At 34.9% G+C, this 23,898-nt stretch overlaps 1 protein-coding gene across 3 annotated transcripts; it reads left to right on the forward strand.

Moving 5' to 3' along the window:
* Positions 1–491: 491 nt before the first annotated feature.
* LOC130820734 (ubiquitin carboxyl-terminal hydrolase 27) lies at positions 492–20,451 on the forward strand. 3 transcript variants are annotated; one of them, XM_057686230.1, is made up of 12 exons: positions 492–745; positions 998–1,301; positions 1,434–1,557; positions 7,782–7,882; positions 8,012–8,242; positions 8,322–8,390; positions 8,517–8,645; positions 8,776–8,913; positions 10,314–10,376; positions 10,780–10,936; positions 11,026–11,111; positions 20,018–20,451. In XM_057686230.1, exons 2-12 carry the CDS (start codon positions 1,017–1,019, stop codon positions 20,279–20,281), a joined length of 1,647 nt encoding a protein of 548 aa, XP_057542213.1. In that variant the 5' UTR covers positions 492–745; positions 998–1,016; the 3' UTR covers positions 20,282–20,451. The 3 variants fall into 3 exon arrangements, with proteins under 3 accessions (XP_057542213.1, XP_057542212.1, XP_057542214.1); XM_057686229.1 differs by having other exon boundaries at positions 1,002–1,301; XM_057686231.1 differs by lacking the exon at positions 7,782–7,882 and having other exon boundaries at positions 1,002–1,301; positions 8,100–8,242.
* The last annotated feature ends 3,447 nt before the right edge of the window (positions 20,452–23,898 follow it).

Consider the following 23,898-nt stretch of genomic DNA (forward strand, 5'->3'; position numbering starts at 1 on the left):
GGTTACTCATCCACCGGTGCGCAAAACAAAAGGGGCCGGGGGTTGTACTGTAACAAACTTTGTATATTCTTATATGATTTGAACTTCTTGTATGACTTTTCATAATTAATTTTTCAAATCAAGCTGGTTTGTAATTGATTATTATAGAATAGATGATATTGAACTAATTTAATGCAGGTTGCGTTCACTATTTAAGGGAAATGAAACAAAAAAAATAAAAATAAAACCAAGACCAAACCGCCACATGAGATGGCTGTTTGCCTTGAGCAAACCGCCACTTCATGTGGCGGTTTACTGCTTAAGGCAAACCGTCATCTTAAGTGGCGGTTTGGTCTAAAAAAAATTTCACGTGGACGATAATGTGAAAAATACTTTCCCACGTAATGCGAAGTGGAAATTAATTTTTTTTAAGCAATATTATGGGAAAAAATTCTCTAATTTCCAACTCTATATACCGAGTAACTGACTAGTGAAAATTTCTAAACGGATGGAAAGTTGGAAACTCAAGACTTCATCTATTTGAGATTTGAGACTTAAACCCTAACTAAAAAAGGTCTTAAACCCTAATAAGTTTTGTAAAATTGTGATTCTAATTTCCAACTCTATATTAATTATTAGCTCAAGTGAATGGTTTGATCGAATTCAACACATCTCACAAACAATCCGCTCAAACCCATTGCCATTTGCCAAGACCGTTACATTCATGAATATCACATATGTTAGCTTAACTTAAATGAAGATTATGGTGAGTTTTTCTTCTTTTTCATGCCTTTTTAAGGCGATCATTTAACATTCCTTTTTCTCATATCAAATTTCACAATCTTTACTTCTTTTGTGATCCCACTTTTCGCCAAATTTATTGCTGTGTTTTAATAATCCTTTGAATAATTGAGATTATGAGTAAATACCCAATATTCTGAGCTAACTTTCATCATTGGTTGGTACAAATTTCATCATACATGAGACTTATGTAACAAATAATTGGATTTATGTGAAGCTAGGTTCGTTGGAATAGTATGAAGATTAAAAGAGACATCAATATTTCATTATTGTTGCAAAAAATGAGAAGTGGGTTTCAAATGTTGGCACATATTGATTGGGTTTCAGCTTATGGGTCTCATTTATCAGCTGCTACTGTTTTGGGTGTGGTTGGCTTGCTGCTGGCCGTTAGAGATGGTAGAATGGGTAAATTCAATAATTTGCTATTGCTTTCTGCTAGAAATAACGGTTCTGAGAAGCTATTTTTTGTACCCGGCTTACGGAATTTGGGCAACAATTGTTTCCTTAATGTAGTTTTGCAGGTAATTTTCAGAAGTTTGATTGTGTCCTTTGAATGTGGCACTTTCTATGTTTTTCTCAGTTTACTAAAATTCTTGATGTGTGCTAGTTGCGTTCGACTAACTTGGCTGCTTTTTGTTCGATGTTTCTTCTAGTCGCTTGCTAGTTGTTCGAGTTTTAGGTGTTTTTTGGAAGATGTTAAGAGTTTGCAGACATCTTATAGGGTAGAGCAGGATGAAGATTTTCCCCTTTTGGTATCTTTGGCTGATTTACTAGAAGGTAATCTTTTGGGCCTTATATGTCCTCAGTTGGATTGGTTTTGTGCTGTTTTTGTTACATTCATTTCCTCGTGAAGTGGTGGATCTAGGTTTTATATTGAGTGAGGTAAAAAGTCAAGGACAAAGTCAATTTCGACTTTTTAAGTCGATGTTGTTTGAATTAAACTTTGCAATATAAAATATTATGTTCATTTTTAAATCATTAAAAAAATCCAACACTCCCATTAGTTATATAACAAAGACCTAGCAAAAGTCTATGCAATCAACTATTTATAATTGTCATCAATGAGTTTTTATATAGAATCAAAATTGTGACTTAGTAACAATTTGTATTAAGTAGGAGGAAGGGTTGTCTAATGTATGTCCAAGTAGAAACGTCTACATGTCCAAATATAGGGTTGCCTAATCCAATTTCTTGAAATTGAATGTGATTGAAGATGTTTGAAAGTGGTGGAAGATCTTCAAAAAAACCTACAAAACGAACAAAGGTCACTGACCCGGGGGCGGAGCTCGAGAAAGCCCTCATGAATATGAAAGTAGTTAGAGAGAAATTGGGAAAACAAACGTACTTCATTTGAGTTTTTGTGCATATTTATAGTAGATGACTTTGTACCGATAGTAAAATCGGCTGGATTTGTTTGATGAACTGATAAATAAACAGACTGATATCGGATCAAAGTTTGAACTTGACTATTTCGTTGACTATTGTTGACTTGGGCTTGACCAAATCATGAACTTTCTTTGACTTTATAATGAGGCCCAACTACTATTGTTACCTTGGACGCAAAACATTAGCCCCACGCACATAGGACATTGATGTTGAATGATATTCAATGGACTGTGTGCGGAATCTTGATAATAATTTGAGAGAGTTGAGAACTTACTCCATCCGAAAGAGTTGGAGTATTCCATATGAACGTTAGGCTAATAAGCCCCATGGTCATCCAAGTCTTCACAAAAAAAATCAAAACCTTCCATGAATAAAAATTAGAATTTTTCAATATGGTATGTCCATAAATCATAAGATCCCCAAGGCGTCTAGATTTGCTCTTAGAGGATCTTCTTGGGCTAACAAGCCCCGATGTATTTGATTTTGACTTCATTGGGATCATTTAGGGCTTTCTACCTTCGATAAGGTTTAAATTATTCTAATAAGGGACAATCTTGGCATTAGAGCCTCAAGGTGTTTGGATCTCTGAGAGTGTACAATGAGCATAACAATGACATGAAGCCTTGATGGCAATACTTGTTGGGTCAAGTGCAGTCCGAAGATGAGACATTGATGATCAAGATAGGAAGGCAAGTAATGTTTGAATAAGATAAGTGACATTTGAACCAGGCTTGGATAATTCGGCTAGGATGGTGATTGTATATTACTAGAAGCGGCGTCTGAGTGGAGATCTTTAAATAACGTGATCGACATTTAATCCAAGTTGACTGATCCAGTTATGATCTGAGATGACTGATCCAATTAGGATTTCTGTGCCTAAGGCTGACAAAGAAACTTCGTTTGGTTGAGAAGATTTGGGTCTATATCCAAAATTTATCCACAAAAGTGATAATAAAGGATCTTTGATTGACAAAGAGTCCTAGCTTGATTGAGATCATTTGGGGCTACATTTCCACCCAAATTGATGAATTAAAAACGAAAAATAAAGGATCTTTGTTAGGCAAAAGGTCCTGAAACAATCAATTAAAGATCTTCGTGCCAAAAGCAAACAAAGAGTCCCGAAAAAGTTAGCTAATTTGGGGCCAGCTTACCACCCAAATTAGTTCATGATGATGGCGATAGAGATCTTCGTGTCAAAGGCTAACAAAGAGTCTTGAAACAAAATGGTAAATTGGGGCTAGCTTGCCACCCAACTTAGTTCTAGACAATTATATGGATCTTCATGTCAAGGGATGATAAATATTCTTGAAACGAATTGGCTAATTTGGGGCTAGCTTTCCACTCAAAATACTTCTAGACAATAAGGATCTTCGTGCCAAAGGCTAATAAAGAAACCTAAAATGAATTGGCTAATTTGGGGCTAGCTTGTCGCCCAAATTAGTTTCATACAATGACTATAAGGATCTTCGTGCCAAAGGATGACAGAGAGTAATGAGATAGTTGAATAGTGAGTTTGTTGGAATTGGACATCACATAAATTTTTCTTAACTTTCATTCATTTATTCACTCACGATTTTCTCAATCTTTCATTACATAGAGTTTCATACTTGCTCTTTTAAGGATTCCATTACATGTTGGATATCTTAACAAGGTATGAAAACCCGTGCAATGGTCAACCTATATATTACTACTAGACTCTGTAGATTTTCTTTAATCGATTTTCATGTAGCTTCCTCCCAACATCCTTTCTTGATAAACATGCTCGAGTAAGTTTTCCCAAAAAGACATTTCCAACTTTAAAGTGTTGACTTGACATTCTCGTGCAACCTTTTGGTCCCATCAAAGGATTCCAACAGTCCCGTTATCCCCCTGGATGAGGAGTTGATGAGTGAAAATGACAGCTTTAACTTTATTGATCAAAGGAATGCCCACAATGACATTATATGGGAATTTAATGTCAATAATAATGAATCCCACCGGATTGGATCTTTCATTTCCTTTTTTCCCATATGAACATGCCAAACAATGGTATTTGTATGGGTAACTCGACTTCCTCCGAATCCCACTAAGGGTCTGTCTAGAGGTTCTAAGTGATGAGTGCCATATTTAGTTGCCTCAAACAATCCATGATAACAATGTTTGCGGTAATGCCACCGTCGACAAGTACTCTTCGACATTTATTTGCCCTATTTTAGAGTAGGAAAAATTAGATCAACATGAGGGTATTGGATGAGACTTCATAATTTTTCATTGAAAATAATCTTTGGAGCAACAGGAGTTTTGTTGGTAGTGATGTTCGCCTTTATCAAAGTATGAACACTATCTTAATGGACTAGTTACTTGCATAGATTTTGGATTACCCCCTAGATATGACATTGATGATAACTTCTATGGCACTAGACCGTTCCTCTTTCTTCCTATCAGACTTTTGATCATTGTATGGCCCTTACCTTGACTGGTAACGTTGATACCGCTGATTTTGATTCAAGAAGCATCCCAATCTTCCTTCGTCCGCGAGTCGATCAAGGACTTCTTTAAGCTCTCGACATTGAGCATAGGTATGTCCATGCTTCGTGTGATACTCGCACCACAAGTCCATGTTTCATCTATCTATTGACGTAGTCAATTGAGGAGGTTGTGGAAGTTCTAATCAGATGTCATAAAAAATACCTTTCGGTTCCCGTTGAATTGAGGATCATAACCCCCATCCTTCACCTATTTTGACCATTCTATCGAGTAATTGTGATTAGACCTGGGAGGTTCTGGCCTAGGAGACCCCATTTGAGATTGTCCATTATATTCGTTGTCGGTAATGGTGCCTAAATGTGGTTGTATGTGACTGAGATTAAGATTGTACTTCATCATTCTTATTTTTAGCTTGAGTATCTACAAGTGTGCAAATGTCTGAGGCTTGAACAAATCTTTGAGCAATTTGCATTGCTTCAACATAGGAAATAACTCCATTCTCGATGAGCTGCCATTTTTACTTATGAGTTCTCAATTTGTTGATGTGCAGACACAAATGCACAGTCACTTATGTCCGTTATGGCTAGGACTTCATCGTGATACCTCATGATGTAACTGGAGACTAACTCTCATTCTTGTTGGATGACTATCATGAGATGAATACTTGACTTCCTTTTGCCTCTTAAAGACAACAAAATGCTCTTAGAATATCTTCTTGAGTTGAGAGAAACTGCAATACTCCTGTAAGGTATTGAAGTATACCAAGATAGAGCCAACCCAGTTAGGGTAGTAGGAAAGAACTTACAAAGAAAAGCCTCACATGTAGTATTGACTGCCATGTGAACCCGATATGATTCTATGTGTTCTTCAGGATCCTGGGTTCCATCAAAGGACACCATGTTAGGGATTTTGACCTTACTTCGATTTGGATAGCTAAATTTCGAGCAGACATAGGTGTTAAAGACAAATGGAGCATGTGTTGGTTCACCTTCTTCAAACTTATCTTGATCAGGTTTTAGTGGGCTTTTATGGGATACTTCCTCCTGTTGGGTTGCGAGTTGTCGATAAGTGTGTTCTCTTTCTTTTCTCTTAGAGTTGATGAGGGCACGAGCATCTATCTCCCCAACACGGGGCTTTCGACTGTTATTATCTTTCTAGCATCCATGACTGAGTGTGTTTTTGTCCGGTTAGGATCTTGGCAACGTTCTTCCCTTCTCAAGTTAGGGTTAGGGTCTTGTCTCTCCCTTTCCCGATTAGGGTCGTAATGATACATTGCTTGTGCTGAGATGGGCATTTGAGAATGTTCTTTTTTAGTGTTTTGAGGAGCTGCGTGATTAACATTACGGTTTTGAGTGGGCGGTGTTTCCTGGCTTTCAATTACATCCTCCACAAGTAGTTGAGTGGAGTACGCTTATAGACAGGTATTGGTCCTTTTCTTGGGGGAGATTGAACTTGTTCATTTTCAATATTATGGGAATATCTAGTTGGAATTCTCTTAAGGCTTTAGTGATATGTTCTTGAAGCTGGTGCATGACAAGATATGGGTTAGAATTAGGATCAAGAATTGGATGATTGGGATTATGGGCATGGCTAGAGCTGTTTCCTTCAGAAGGATGAGGTCCCTACTAATGAGTACTAGCTTGGGTGTTTCTTTTTGGAGGCATGATTTTTAGTTCGAGTTCAGAGTGATGTGTTTTTCTTTCCCACAAATGGCGCTGAACTGTTTCGGGTGAAACTTAGTTACAGTTTGTATTAAGTGGGGGAAGGGTAATGTCTCATGTACGTCCAAGTAGAAACGTCCACATGTCCAAATATAGGGTTGCCTAATCCAATTTCTTGAAGTTGAATGTGATTGAAGATAGTTGAAGGTGGTTGAAGATCTTCAAATAACCATAAAATGAACAAAGGTTATTGACCTAAGGGCCGCCCAGGAAAACCCCTCCGATGCTTAAGTCAGATGGAGGATGAATATGAATATGAAAGTAGAATGACTTAGAGAGATTGGGAAAAAAAACTTACTTCATTTGACTTTTTGTGCATGTTTAATTATTTATAGTAGATGACTCTGTATTGATAGTAAAATTAGTAAAATCGACTGGATTTGTTTGTAGAACTGATAAATGGTGAACAGACTGATATCGGATCAAAGTTTGGATTTGACTATTTCATTGACTATCGTTGATTTGGGCTTGATCAGGTCATGGATTTTCTTTGACTTTATAATGAGGCCCAACTACTATTGGGACCTTGGGCCCAAAACAAAAATATATTAAGCTTTTTCGATTTGATTTTATAATTTTGAACTGCAATCTTTAACATATTTTGGACAATTTAATATTTATTGAAAATTTTATATTTCAATGGGGTCAATTGACCCGATTGCATTGAACCTTCTTCCGCCTTTGGCCTAGTTCTTTGAGGTTTGTTGGATTGATTAATGGCTAAAGTTGTAGTACATTTTATGACAAAGATATCCTTGATTATAGTCCTTTTGGTTTACATAATAAATGTTTTTGTCGTCACATCATGTTGTTTGCTTTTGATTCTGATATGACTTGGTCCGTACATGAATGATCAATTGATATCTTGTTCCTTCATATTTATATGGCTTATCAACTTTTGTTCCTTTATATGTCCTTACTTGGATTTACATTCATCATGTTCAATTGATAAATGTATAAATATTTAGTACAATATATGGTGAAGATATCCTTGATCATAGTCCTTTTGATGTACAAAATCAAAGAGAGTATTTGGCAAATGGCTTGTAGCTGATTGGAGTAACTGATTTTGCTTTTGAAGACGCTGCTAAGAGCAGCTTGTGCAAAACTAGCTTAGTCATAAGTTGTTTCAACCGCCTAATTTACTAAACACTAGAATTAGATGGTTTGACCGCCCAAGTATCTATTTGCATCAATATAATCTAAAATTGTCCAATAAGATCTTTTGCCGAACTCCCCTAAATGTTTTTGTAGTGACATCATGGTGTTTGCTTGTTGAATTTGATGACTTTATCTTCACTTGTATGATCAGTTGATATCATGTTATTAGTATTATTATAGCTTGTCAACTTTTGTTCTTAGGTGGGTTTAAAGTGTTACTTTTAGAAATCTTTGTTCCCTATTTTGATTAGGGCTCACTTGTGGCAGAATTAAGCTTGCTTCAGGATAAAAGTAGAGCATTAAACCCACTAAAAGTAATGACTGCCATGCAGCAATATATCCCACAATTTCAATTGTCAAATGAACAGGTGCAGTTCTGTTTGTCTTACAGTTATTTCCTCCGTATAATCTCTTTCAAAGCATGCCTAATAGTCTTAACTTTGCTGTGATGATGTCACTGCTTCTCATATATACCTGGTTGTTGCATCTACTCATAGGATGCAGCAGAAGGATTTCTTCATCTTCTCTCTTGTTTAAGAGATGAATTATCAGAGTCTTATGTGCCAAACTATGGTTCCTTATCAGAATTATCTGCTCCTACTAGTCGAATACTTTCTCGAGAGAAGATGGAGGATCTAAAGGAGCCAAAAAGATGGCGGCAACAATATCTTGGCCCTTTTGATGGGATACTTGGCAGTTTCCTTACCTGCCAAAGCTGTTCTTCCGAGGTTGTATTGCGTTCTTTTGTATTTCGTACTACTGAGGTTGCTGGTCAATGTATTAAATCACCTCTTTTCTTTCCTACAGATTATAATGGATTTTAGTTTCTTCCACACATTGCCTCTTTCTCTAATTTCCTGCTCTGGTGCTTACATAGTATGCTTCTGTTACTTAACTATCTTCTACATGTGCCCAAATCTCTCGGATTATTCTTTTTTGATTGAGCTGATGTTTTTATGCAACTGAAATTGTCTCTATTTGCAAACATGCATGCAATTTTAGCTGGATAGATCTACACTTGAGGATTACATTCAGAGGTTCTTGGCTCCAGAATATGTTGAAAACTATTCTTGCAGTCACTGCTGGCATATTGCTGCTGTTAAATATTTATCTTCTGTTGGAGGACTGCAGGTACATAGCCTTTATTTGAGCTAATTCACTAGCGATGTATTTGATGCCACTTCCTTTCAAACATGCTATAATCTTTTATTAACCTTCTCCAATGGCTTCCGTTTTCTTTCTACTTTCTCCCTTTTGGCAGGATGAGATTGAAAAATTGAGTTGTTGTGGAGAGCAGGACTCTTGTGACTGCAAGAATATATCATCGGTGCAGACCCTTCCTTGGTCAAATCGCTTTTCACGTGCTTCTAAAAAATTCAATATTGCTTACTGTCCAAAGGTAAGAAAATAGTGATATGCTTTCTCTGCTTCTCTTTTAACCAATTGATGAACTTTTAATCGCATATTCAGAAACCACCTTGAAAAACATGCTCATCCGTTATAGTGTATTTCCCTAAAAAAATATTTTAGATAGGGCTATTTGAGTGTCTTATTTTCTTGCTTAAGTCGGGAAGTCTGATATTCCATATTTTCCCTATATCCTCTCAGTTTCACCCATCACCTTTTTGGTGGGTTTGAAATTTAGAATGAATTGTTCCTATCGCATTCGATACAGTTTTGGGTCTGAGGAGCCGACTCTTGGAATTATAACCTTGGTTTGCTGGTTGGCCATCAAATAACCGTAGACTAAGGGAAGAGAATATTTGTAAATGATCATTGGAATTGATACTTTTAGTTGTACATTTATTTTAGAGGGCCAAATAAAGTAAAATTTTTGCTGGCAATGATTGCTCAAATTGGGATTAGAATTTTGACAGTGAGGTTTTGTTGCTCCAAAAAATGATGTATATTTCGCGCCGCTGTTCTTTTGGTGTCGCACTCTCTCTATTTGTGTGTTTGACCTTTGTAGAAGAGCTAAGAAGCTATAACACTTCAAAGATGACATTGTGCCAATGATTTGTCTTACTAATTGTTAGTTTAAACTTTGATAACCAATACAATCAAAATCATCATTTATCAATGTTAGTTCAATCAAAATGTCTCAATTGGTATAAACTTCAAATTTACTTATTGCAGACAAATCGCCACCGATCGAGATTTGAGATAGAGCAACTGTTGTCAGTTTAGCTTGTAGTATAGATTACTTGCAAATCGTTAGTAATCAGACACCATGGTCATTCAATTTTTCCTAATATACAACACTAGCCACTAGGCTCACTTTACCTTTTGATCCGTGCTTCATGTTGAAGCTCATTAATCTATTTTCCATATCTTAATTTTGCTTGGAAAATGACCTTGCTATTTTACTATTAACTAATTGATTTCCTTTTTTAGTTGATTATCTCAAACCTTTATTTCGTTGAGTCATAAGTCAAAAGTGATGCAACATAAATACTATTAAAAATCTTGGAAAATAACAAATGTCTTATTAATAGAAGCCCGAATACCATTGGCTGAACTTTGATTACATTGCAATTTAATGTGGCATGTTTTGATGGGAAAGATGTTGTAATTGATTGTCAAATTTAATAATTGATTTGATGGTTACTCCAATTATAGTAATTAAGTTGTAATAACTAAAGTAAATATTACATTGAAATATCAAATATTTCAACACTCTTGAATATATTAAATATTTTCTTAGTTATGTATTAATGATAACTAAGCAATCCACTTGATAGTGATTGGAAAGATGCAACTTTCATGTAAACTTAACTGGTGTCTTTTTTTGTTTGACAGATTCTTTGCTTTCATCTCCAGCGCAGTTCATATAATGCATTTGGTGAGCTTGTGAAAATTCAGGTAATTGAAAAGTTAAAACTATGGCTGCTGGTCTCTTTCATAGAGATCGGCATGACTGTATCTGACAATTTTTTGGTTCACTAACTCTCTTGAAAAAAACTGGACAAAAGAATTAGCACGTTCTATACTTAAACAATTATGAGGGTTGGGTTTTAAAGTTTGTTAGTAGCCTTTTAGGGGTACACCACTTTGATTCTTTCCCTCTTTTCTTTTTTTGGGCTGCCACCTAGACAATATGTTTTTACAGCCCTTTCCACTCTTTCATCTTGTTTTAACGCATGAATTACTAATCTTAAGCTAAGTGAATTGTTGTATCTGTTATCCTATCTTGTGGCCGAGTGTCATTGATTTATTCTGCTTTCATTTGGCTTTATCTCTTCTTATTGGTGAATCGGAATTGCAGGGCCATATCAAATTTCCAATGATCCTGAATCTATCAGCCTTTATTAAGTCTGAGGTCAGCATTCTAGAGCGAGAAGTAAATAAGCCTAGTGTGAAGGAGCAGCCTTATCTGGCAGCCACCTTTCGTTTTAAAAGTGAAGACAAGCATATTGATCCATGTAAGCAAAAGTGGATACTCGCCACTCGTATGAAGACAGACAGTGTATTATGATATAACTGACATAGTTAAGTTGGTTATTCACTGCAGTTGTAGATGCATCACAACTTTCTCTGGAACCTTGTTTGTCTCTGACTGCAACCGACTCCTATGCCAAACTTATGCATAGTCTTAAGGTTCATTCCTCTTCTTCAGCTCATTAAAAGGAGGCAGAATCTCTGCCTCTTGACTAACTTGCTTTATACTTTATTTTCATTGGTCAGAATGGATGTCCCAATTTCATTTTTGTGCAGTTTGCCTCCCTAATAAAACATCCGCTGATGTCATTAGGTTTTCCACCACAAACTTCAAAATATCTTGTTGGCTTTTTCTGATTGTGGGTAGGGTAAGAAGAGTTGGGTTGGGGGTTAGATATATATACTAGCCATTTTTTCAATTCGACCCTTGATTTGAGACTGAGTACACCAGGAAGAGCTGACTTTATTTGATCAAACCCAGACTGTATTTGACATGATCTTGCCTGATTTGTATTTGGATGGGAACTGACATGACCTGTTCTAAATATCTATCCAACTAATGTTAATTTAATCTGCAATTCATGAAAAGATTGCTCTAAGAACCCTCAAATATATTATGTAACTATACTCTAGAAGGGAGTTGAATATAGTATAGTGGATTTTCGCAAATTGTGCTTGGGGAGTCTTGATGAGGGCTTAAAAACTGTTTTTGAGGTTTTTTGATAAGTCTTTAAGGAACTAAGTTATGAAATAAGTGAATGCGGAAATTAAAGACATAATTTAAATGGGTCAAAAGTCACGAAACAAAGTATGTACGGAGTTCAATCCTCAAAAGGATCTACGTTTCCACCCTCGTTCTCTTTAACTCTTAAGCTTTTCTAATGCTCGACTATTTTTATTACTTTTTGGTTTTCTTTTAGATTACACTCTAGTTAGAAGAATTTCTTTTATCTTCTAGGTTAAACTCACTAGTTACTAGCAGCACTTCCGCCAGTACAATCTACCCACTCACCTAAAAGAGTAACTTATACAACTTCTTCAATACTTAACAAAGTCTAAGTGAGTCTAACTTCACCACCAAACTCTCTAGCTGAACATGTTCAATGTTTTGCTTTTACAAAAATCCCCACGCAAAGATGGAATGTAAATCTAATTTGAGAAGACTAATAATAAAACATATGTAAATATCTTTTCATAATTTAAGTAATTATAAAGCTCGTAAGTGTTTGAGTTGTATGTTCCGTGAAAAACAACTTCTCTATATATAGGCTTCTATACTTGACTTCAAAATTCGAACATTAAACGTTCAAATCTCATTTGCTATATTCCTATCTTTAGAATTCTTGATCAGCAAGTATCTGATTCTTCAGAAGTATTGTTATATGTAGGTTTTTCAAATCCGAAAATTTGTTTCAACATCCTATATACTTGTTCAACGATCTAGCAACCTGCATTCAAATTCAAACACATAAAAAATATATCTTCCATAAAGCGTGGGTTAGTTTGAATGTAATAGGTTAAGTTATAAATTCAAACATCAACAACTAAGTCTTATAATCTAGGACATAATGTTTTAGCATATTTAACTTAGTATAATTAACAACCTGCATAAGATGTTAGTTAGATAAATATACAAAAGGTTTATTGACTATAAATAACCTAGACAATACATCTTGGTTCGCCAAGGGCCCTAACAACCAATATGTCTTTCATCATCAAGGGTCCTAACAATAACAATCTTCCCCTTGATGAAAGGCACTCTAAAGCTAAAATATTTTTTAGTAAATGCATATCAAAGACATATTAAATATATATATTCTAAAAATAAGCACTAAAAATGCAATGAGATGCAACCCAAAAGATTTTTTAGTAAAGGCACTCTTGGAGCATGTTTTAACACATATAATGCTTTGTTCAATTTGTAAACATGGTTAGGAAGTTTTTCATCTTCAAAACTTGGAGTTAGACTAGCATAATCTTTTCATTTATAGATTCATTTAGAAATGGACATTTTACATCCATTTGATATAACTTGATACGCATAAATGATGCAAAATCAAGTAAAATGCGAATGACTTCCATTCTACCAATAGCAGTAGAAGTTTCATCGTAGTCAATACTTTCCACGTGATTGTAACCTTAAGATACTAATCTGGCTTGTTTTGAATTATGTTGCCCTCTTCATTGAGTTTATTCCGGAAGACCTAGACTCATTTTGTACCAATTACTGATTTGTTCTTCGGTAGGAATTAGAGTCCATAATTTATTTCTTTTCAACCTATTTAACTCACTTTGCGTAGACATGATCCAATATGCTTCTTATGCTTCAATCATGTGTCTTGGGTTTTGTAAGAGAAACAAAAGCATAAAAAACACATAAACTTTTTAAATTTGAGTGAGTTTTGATATCAGATTTTAGATCTAATATAAACATCCAAAAAGCTTAAAATATGAAATATTAGGTTTCCGTCACTTGAATAACTCATAAGGAGTCTTTGTCAGAATAAGCTAAATTTGAACTCTGTTTGGAACATAGTTTGTCGTGTTGATAGCTTTTGCCCAAAAACTTTTTGGCATACCATTTTCAACAAGTATAATCCAAGACATATATTATAGTGTGTGATTCTTATGTTCCACAACACCATTCTGTTGAGGAGTCCTGAGAGCTAAGAAATTATGAGATGTACTGTATCTTGCACAATAAGAGTGAAAATCAAGTTGCTTAAATTCGTTTCCATGATCATTTCTTATTGTAACTATAGGCATGTTTTTCAATGATTACAGTTCCTTGCATAGTTTTGAGAATTTTTCTAACGCATATAATTTCTTAAGCAAAAATAAAACACATGTATAATGCGAAAAATCATTCACAATCAATATAACATATCTTTAACCTTTGGCAGTTCTAATTTTACCATATAAGTCAATATGAAGTAGTTCAATAGGTCTAGAGGTACTTACAAAATGTTTCGACTTAAATGAACTTCTTGTTTGCTTGCCCATTGAACAAGCTTTACATACCTTATTTTCATGGAAAATGATCTTAGGAAGCTCTCCTACTGGTTTTCTTGATGTCAACTTTTTCATAGTACGCATGCTTAGGTGTCTTAACTTCCTGCCTAAGTTTGGATTCATCCATAGCAGTGCTGAAACATTTTAAACTAGACTTGGGAATATGATTGGTGTTGAATATATAAACATTGTCCTATCTTGGAGCCTTGAATACAATATTGCCTTAAACAACATTCTTAATAACAGATTTATAGTTATTAAATAGTTATCTTTTGTTACATAATTGTGATATGCTCAATAAGTTGTTCAAACCACTTACTAAGTATACATCATCAATGAAGTTGAGCGAATCATTGCTAGTCTTGCAAACACCTATAATGTCGCATTTACCTTTATCTCTAAGACTATTTGTTCTACCGGATTGTTTTTCGAGATTAAAAATAATGAAACTTTTCCACTCATGTGTCTGGAACGTCTATCAAGTATCCATCAATCCTCCTTCTTCTCCTATAAAAACCACTAATCAAACCTTTTGGCTAGGCAATTTATCAAACTTGTGTTAATAATCCGGATGAGAGAAATTAGGAGGTCTCGTTCTTTTGGTAACCTAAACTAGATTTATCTATTCTTAAGTATTTTGAATAGTTTTTTGATTCCTTATTCTATAGGACATGTCTTACGTGTATGACCAAGCTTACCACATCAAAAACATGCAAGTTTGTTATTGATTTTCTTTGGTTTGATGAAGATAGTCTGGTTAGGAGTCATAAGGTTTCCATTATATCCTATTCCAGTTATTTCTTGGTTTGACCTTAGAGCAACTGTCTCCTTTTCAAGTTTTTCCTCTGCATATTTGATCTTATCAAGAGTCCTTTTATGATAATTATATTCATGAACAATTATTGTTTTCATTGTAGAGTATATGTGATGATCTAGTATATTCAGTGGTGGTGTATGGGATGGGATGAGAGTATGTGAAGGTAAGGTTACACAAAGAAGTAGACAAGTAGTATAAAGCAAATACGAAGTAGGAAATAGTGACTTGTATTTCGTAGAGAGTATTATGAGCTATTCGAGCTGCTCAAGGCTCCTAAATGTGTAAACACATGACTTGTCAATGCATTCCCATCATTCCTTCCTCATCTTATATATACAAGAATATGAGGATACTTCTCACAAATGCAACAACTTTTTTTAAACAAACTTAGTAACAAAATAACATTAATTTATCCATACAATTTTCTAGAGTATCCCAAGGCTCTTTAAAAGTCTCTTATGCCCTTTTATATTTTTTCATTCATGACAACATGTGATGATTTGGTATATTCTGTGGTGGTGCAAGGCTGTGGTGGATTATTTGTATGGGATAGGACGTGAGTCTGTGAAGGTTAGTATAAAGTAGAATATGAAGTAGAAAATAGAGGCTTGTATAGCTTAAGAGGATTGTGAGCTATTCGAGCTACTCAAGGTTCCTAAATGTGTAAACACATTACTTGTCAATACATTTTATAATTTTCTTCATTCCTTCCCCTACTTATATATACAAGAGTATGAGGATACCTCTGATAACCAGCTTCTAGCACGTCGTTAATATTAAAAGCCTAGTTATGCAAACAAAATTTATAATCGCCCTAATACTACTACGAGTGTAATGGTAAATTGGGGGTCGAACCACAAGGACAAGGGATACTAGACTAAAGACATGGTGTGGGAAGGTTATATGGAAGGTTGGTTGGTGGGTGAACTTAACTAATAACAAGAATAAAAAGGGAAACTCAACAATGAAAGACAAGCGGGGGATAGACTAGGTCCAACCTAGGAAGATCTATTGGAAATAAAGATAAGCTAGGTCAAGGGAGTTCAAACGATAATCAATCAAGACACTCTAGATATCGAGAGGAAGTTAGTGACCCTATAAGCCACACAAACGACCTATAATCACCCTATGTCTCTCTAGGAGTGGCAGGACAAGATTCGAATCAAATATCTATCAACAGCCATCATCAACCTCAATCCTAATTCTAAACATTAAAGACAAGACCAAATCTAGGGTTTCTCTAATCTAAAACCCTAAAGAAACTACTCTAGCATATTGAAGACAAAAGCAACAAGCAAGGAAAGCATTAAATCTACTCTAGAAAGCATGAATAAAGTGAAGAACAAGAAAGCTATAAAGAAAGCATAAAGGAATTGAAGAACATAAAAGCATTAAATCTACACTAGGAAAGCAATAAATGAAAGCATAAATGAAAGTAATAAAGATATGAAAGCAATAAATGAATGTAAACTTACATAAATTTAAGAACATGAAAGTAGAAGAAAGCATAAAGGGAAGAACATTGAATCTATACTAGGGCAATAGTAAAGGAAAACAAGTAGTTGAATGATGTTCTAGAGTGAGGCACAAAGGCACCCACACTAGGCATATCCTAAACCTATAGAAAATTTGGGTATTTATAGCCCAAGAACAAAGGAGTATGAATGCCCAAAAATAGCCCTTGAGATAGGAAATCACTTGGAAACAGGAATTTTAGCGAGGGCTCCGCGAATGTCTCGAAATGTGCGCCGAAGTCTCGAACACATGGAATTGGACCTCGATGTCTTCGAAAACACCTGAAATAACCACGAAACATCCCAAAGACAAGAACAAGGTAAAATCACGCATAATGTGTATAAAAACGATTGAAAAACGCAAGACCCGACAATAAAACAGAGTTGTAAACGTGCTCGAAAACAAGCACATCAACCTCTAGCAAACTCAATAATTATTTTTTAACAAACTTAGTAACAAAATAACAAAAATTATTCCCTTTTATTTTCTAGAGTATTCCAAGGCTCTTTAAAATTCTCTTATGCCCTTTTATATTTTTCCGTTCATGACATAACTCGCTTTTCAAAGAAGTATTCTCTGTGGTAAGGGGTCAGGGTCCTGATGCTGCTATTGTGATTAACAACGAGATTCCTGACCTTTGAGTCCATTTCAACTTTTTAACATTTAATCAGATGATTTAGTATATTTTTTGGTGTTCTTCAAGGCTTCTAGCTCTATTAGCAAATTAGTTTTTTGTTCCACTTTTTCTTCCAATTTGGAATTAAGGGAGTTAACCTCAAAAAGCAATTTATCCTAATTTGAGATCATATTACCTAAGGTTTTAGCAAGAGTTTCTTTGGGACATGAAATTAAATGTTGTACCATTATCTCAACTGAGAGCCTTGAATACTTATTATCCTCTTAGCCATTAAGCATAGATATTATTCTTTTCATCTTCGCTTGAATCTTTTGAATCATCTCATGTTGCTAACATAGCTCTTTACTTCTTGTAATCTTTCTGGTTATTGTTCATTTTATCCTTTTTGGGGCTATCCGTGATAAAATGATCTGGAAAGCCACACTCAAAACAACCAGAACTGTTAGACTTAATATATTGGATTATTGGTTAAAAATTTTACCTTTATAATTTCGTGATGAGGGTCATAAGTATCTCCTTTTATTGTTGAAGGATTTTTTCATCTTGAGGATCCTTGATAGAGTTTGTGCAATAAAAGCAGAAGGGTCATCTTTTTCATCTTAATCATATTCTTCATTATTTGTGGTGAGTGGAGACTTTTTTCCTTCTTAGCATTGAAGGCCATGTTCTTCACTGAGAAGAAAGTTCTCCATCATCATCCCTTAATATTTGCTCATTTTTGATTAACTTTCCAACCAAATCGTTAAGTGGCAATGTTGTAAGATTTTAAGCCTCCTCTATCTCAGTAGCTTTAGGACCCCATTTGGCCTTTGGCAGACATATCAAGAGCTCTTAAATCTTTTCTTCATACGTGAACTCTTTTCCTTGAGCATCAAGGTTAATGATTTGTGTAAACCTTGTGACATTTCTTTGATATTATCGTTAGGAGGCATTTTCAACTCATATTGCCTTTGATAAATAGTGATCTTAATATTCTTAACTTGGCTTGTTCCTTCATAAGTGACCACAAGCTTATCTCAAATCCCTTTTGCACTTTTTGCAATATTTGATTATGTTGAATTCATCCGGGTCGAGGCCGCAATATAACAAGTTAATAGCACGATAATTCTTGACAACGAGCTCAAAGTCCAGGAAAACACTTTCTTTTTTTTTTGGAACTTCCCTGTCTCCTTGAGTCTTCATAAGTATCTTGGGACTGTTTTTGACAATTTGTCAAAGATCAATTCCTTGGTCTATGATAAACATTTTCATTATAGCACGCCAATGAGCAAATTTGTTTTTGTTAAACATAGGAGGACGATTGATGGATTGCCCCTAAGCAAAACCTCCATCGTTAGGATTCGTGATAACACCGAGATCATTAAATCTGATTTAACATGAACACAACTGTGATACCAATTCTGAAAGGATTTTTTCTAAAAACCATAACATATATATTAAGTAACTATACTCTAGAAGGAGGATGAAAGGGGGTTGAATGGAGTATAGTGGATTTTCGCAAATTGTGCACCAAGAGTCCTGACGAGGACTTAAAATTATTTTTGAGGTTTTTGGCAAGTCTTCAAGGAACTAAGTAATAAACTGTTAATGCGAAAATTATATACAACATATAAATGAGACAAAACAAAGTATGTACGGATTTAATCCTCAAAAGAATCTATATATCCACCTCAAGTTCTCTTTAACTCTTATGCTTTTCTAATGCTGTAACTCTTTTTATTAATTTTTGGTGTTCTTACAAATTACACTCTACCTAGAAGAAGTTCCTTTATCCTCTACTCTAAATTCCCTAGTAGCACCTTTGCCACTACAATCTATGCACTCAACTAGTAGCTAAAAAGAGTAACTTGAATAATCTCTTAAATACATAACAAAGTATAAGTGAGGCTAACTTCACCAACAAACTTTCAAGCTCAATACTTTATAAGTTCAGTGTTTTGCTTTTACAAATAACCTCACACAAAGATAAAATATTGATCTAATTTGAGAAGACTAATTATAAAATATATAAATATCTCTTCTTAATGTAAGTATAAAGCTCATATGTGCTGTTGTGAATTGTTGTATCTTCCTTGAAGAACAATTTCTATTTATATAGGCTTTAATAATAGACTTCAAAATTTGAACATCAAACGTTCAAATCTCAACAACGATTTTCCTAATCTTCAGAAGCCTTGATCAACAAGTTATCCGACTCTTTAGAAGTTCTTTTATATGTAGTTTGTTCAAATCTGAAATTTTGTTTCAACATCCTGTATACTTTTTCAATGATCTAACCACCTGCATTTCAAATTCAAACAATCAGAAAATACATCTTCTACAAAGCTTGGTTCAGTTTGAATGTAATAGGCTAAGCTTGAATGAATTCAAAAATTAACAACCCAGTCCTATGATCTAGGAAATAAAATTTTAGCTTATTTAACTTACTAACTTATAAACCTGCATAAGATATTCATTTTATAAATAAATAAAATACATATTTAGATGTATAGAACTTTTGTTAATTACTCGATTGAATTACTTAAAACTGAATTAAATTACTCATCACTTAAATGTTTTGAAATTGATCTCAACCCTCCTTCCTATTGATGAGCTTTTTCCCATCTTAAGATTGTTAAACTTTTGTTTATTACTCTTGGTATAATCATATACTCCCTCCGTGCATTGAATTTGCAGCATTTTTGATTTTGGTCCGGCCCACTTCATTTGCATCATTTCTATTTTTGGATACACCCACCACTTTCTTTTAATTTCAACCATACATTTTAACTCTTTTTAATTTCATCCACACAATTCATTCTCTATCTTGATTTATTACGCACTTTTTAAAAAATTACCCTCTTTCTCTTTGATGCAAATCTAATGGGACAGATGAGTACTACTTAAATTAAGCACTATGATGTCCTTGTAATCCAAGTCCTCTTTGCATTCATCTAATCTGATATCGAATAATTTCGAATGTCTTTGGATCGAGTTATACTGTAGTTAAAACTTAAAACACTACTCTTCCATATCGTCAAAAAGTATTGCAATCGTTCGAGCTACTACTAAGGTAATGTAACATGTTTATTTGTGTTGATTTAGGTTACTTCGGATCCACCACCTCCCGAAACTATATCATATCGTCTGGTTTCTGTTGTGGAGCACTTCGGACGAGCTGGGAGTGGACACTACACAGTATATAGAGGAGTCAGAAATGAACCCGGAGGAGTTGACGACAATGTTGGAGGAATCGATACTGATACGCATTTGGAATGGTTCCGCATATCAGATTCAGAGGTGCACAAAGCTTCTGAAGTGGATGTTCTTGGTGCAGAAGCTACTCTGCTTTTTTACGAGAGAATCTGAGCCTGCAGCTTCAGCCTTCAGCTAGTGCCTTGTAACAAAGTGTTCCTTTGTCCTACATAATTTGCTACTTTTTATGTTTTTTATCCGTTTATAATGAATTTTTCTACATTTTTATTTTAAAAATGACTTGCACGTATATTTAATTTCTTTTAATTGAACACACATTTTATACATTTTCTCTTAATCTCTCTGAAATCAATAATAAATTAATAAATTGCACTTGTAAGAAATTGCAATCTTGAAGTTTAGCTTTTTTGCTAATTGTTCTATAATTGAACACACATTTTATACATTTTCTTAAGGTATGGAGTAAGAAATTGTTCTATAATTTTTTTCATCAATATAAACTTTCATTTTTTTACTATACAATTGAATCAAGATATTAGATTAAAGCTCGTGATTCAATAATAGAATAATTTTCAAATTGCAGTTTTAAAGTTTAGTTCTTTTACAAATTACAATCTTAATGTTTATTTTTTGCAAATTACACCCACCAAAGTATTAATGTTTCCAGGTTCAGACCACAAAAAAAAAAAAAAAAAAAAAACTTACGCCACTGAACCAAAAATTCCGACCACCAAAATGGTTTAAATTTTGTGTTTTGACCTGAACTTGTAAATTAAAATATTCTTTGGTGGCTGTAATTCACAAAAAATAAACATTAAGGTTGTAATTCGCAAAAGTGCTAAACTTTAATGTTATAATTCGCAAATTATTCTTCAATAATATGCTATAAATGATGTCTATAGTACTCCAATTCCTCAAGAATAAAATTGTTCACTACTTTTGGAATAGTTATGCTGACTTGTAGAATTAATAAACTAATAAAACATGTTTAATAAATGATTTTTAAACCAGTTGAAAAACTAAATTTTAAGTGAAAATCAAAAACTTAAAATTCATTTATTAAAGATGCAAATAAAGTAATTGAAATAATTGAAAATTAGAGATGCAAACTTATAGATTTATATTTTCTGCTGATTTAGATTAATTTTTAAACCAATTTGATAAAAAGTTTAAGAAAAATGGTTAAAAAAGTTAAGTGAAAGTTATAGATGCAAATGAAGTGATTGAAATAATTGTGAAAGAGGTAAATTAGAATAAACTAAAAAAGATGAATAAAAGAGGAAAATAATTTCCCTCATTTTGTAGGAATTAGTCAATTATTTCCCTTAATTCTAGGAACCAAAATGGTTAATGGAATATTATAGGCTGTAAACTAAGAAGGATCAAATGCATCATAGTGGAGGGCAAAGGAAGTCAAGGAAGACCTAGGAGAATGTGGGAGGAGCAGATTAAAAGTGACCTGCACGAACTTCACCTTTCTAAGGATCTGACCAGGGATAGGGCCAGTTGGCGACGCCTACGTCTTAGATTACTAGACATGTCCCTTAACCATCGTTTGTTTCTGTTCTTTGCCTCTACTTTACTACATCTCTCACCATTATCGTTTTTTTGTTATTTGTACGTATTCTATTTGTTGTGTATATTTAGTTAGTTGTTTGCTATTCATGGTTAACATTGTTGTAAGTTGCAGGCTTTCGGATAGTTGCAGGTTCCGCTCGCTTTGAAGACCCTTCTTGAGCCGAGGGACTCTTTGACCGCACTCTCTATTATGGGTATGAGCTACCGTCTCTCTTCCCTCCCCAAACCCTGACCATAGTTGTCTATGAGCAGGATACACTGGGTATAATGATGATGATGATGCCATTTTTAGTTAGCCTTGTTTGTGTATAAATTAAAAATTGAGTATTCAAACCCAAAATAATTTCCGCTTAAATTTTTATCATGGTATCAGAGCCGATAGTGTTTTCCGGCGACCTTTAATCGACCCACCATACGGTGTTCATCATCTAGCAAAAATCCTACCAAAAATGGAAAATGGAATCAGATTGAAGTCACCGACTCCATTATTGCAACCTCAATGGTTTAGCACCAACAATGGAGTCTCCACTACCGGATTCTCGTTTCCGGCGACCAAAACCAGACCTCGAAAACCAAAAGCCAACTCGCGGTTGTTCTCGCGAGTCCCTGCTTCAATAAAACCGATGATCGAAGTTCTTTCCCATCGCCACATTTTTCCCCACAAGACGACCGCCACCAAGTTATCGGTGACCCAGACTGGCGGCGAGACACTTCTAGTCATGGAAGCATATTCCGGTGACAAAGGAGCAGCATCAAGCATGGCAATAATGTGAACAAGGAAAACAAATTATCAAGACCAGAGAAAAGAACCAAAAATCAAAGAGAGAGGACCATTAATTCTTTTTCCTCCCATAATTTTTATATGAAGGCTAGAATAGCACTACCTTCCTTAACCTTACAAACCCACCAACATAATACCCTTACCCACGTATCCACAAAATTTTTTTCCCAGACCCACTTCAACACAAATCAAGCCCAAACTAAAAACCATGCTCTTAATTTGCTTCACGTGGGACTCTATTGTACAAAAAATCTGTCTCAATGGATTTTCGATTGTGGGGCCACCGACATAATGACCTATGACCCCTCTGATCTTCTTTTTACTAACCCTAAAAATCGAACTCATATTCAGACTGCTCATGGGGAATGAGTTCGGGTGAATAATGCTGGTCCTGTTGATATTTCCCCTTCTCTCCACTTAACAAATTGCCTTTTGATTCCTAGTTTATCTCATAACTGTTGTCTATTAGCCAATTAACTAAAGAATTGAATTGTGTTGTTATCATGAATTCTGCTAGTTGCGTTGTGCAGTATACTCAGACAAGGAAGACCATAGGCAGTGGCACTGTTCGACACGACTTGTACTATGTGGATATGATGTCTCACCACGGTAGCGCATCGCTTGCACATGGATCAGTTGAGAGTAAACTCTGGATGTGGCATCGCCGCTTAATACATCCTTCCTTGGGGTATTTAGAACGACTCTTCCCTTCTTTAGCTGGCTCTTAACTTATTTTTAATTGCGAGGCATGTCTTTTTGCCAAAAGTCATAAACATCTTTATCCCTATAGCTTGATTAGGGCTCCTAAACCTTTTATGCTTATTCATTCTGATGTGTGGGGACCATCACCTGAATTTAATAATCATGGTTTTAGAAATTATGTATCTTTCATTGATGATTTTACTAGAATGAGTTGGATTTACTTCTTAAAAACTAAGTCTGAAATTTTGGATACCTTCTGCTCATTCTATAAAATGATCCAAACTGAATTTCAAACCCAAATTCGAATCTTTCGTTCAGAAAATGAGGGGGGAGTATAAAACCTTAGACATGGCTAAATTCTTTAAAGACAGTGGTCTTATCCATCAGAACACATGTCCAGATACTCCTCAGCAAAATGGAGTTGCAGAACGAAAGAATCGAACTTTACATGATATTACAAGGACCATTATGTTAGAATCAGGTGTTTCCTCACATTATTGGCCAGAAGCCCTTGCTTCAGCCAATTACTTGACTAATCGTCTCCCTACTAGAGCTCTCACATATAAAACTCCGTTGGATACTCTGCAAATTCACACTAATGTTCCTTCCTTTCATTCCTTACCACCTCGTGTGTTTGGTTGTACCGTGTATGTCCACCTTCCCCAATGAAGTCGAAATAAGTTGGAACCTAGGGCTGTCAAGTGTGTCT

This window comes from Amaranthus tricolor, chromosome 8, assembly GCF_026212465.1.
Source record: "Amaranthus tricolor cultivar Red isolate AtriRed21 chromosome 8, ASM2621246v1, whole genome shotgun sequence".
NCBI lineage: Eukaryota > Viridiplantae > Streptophyta > Magnoliopsida > Caryophyllales > Amaranthaceae > Amaranthus > Amaranthus tricolor.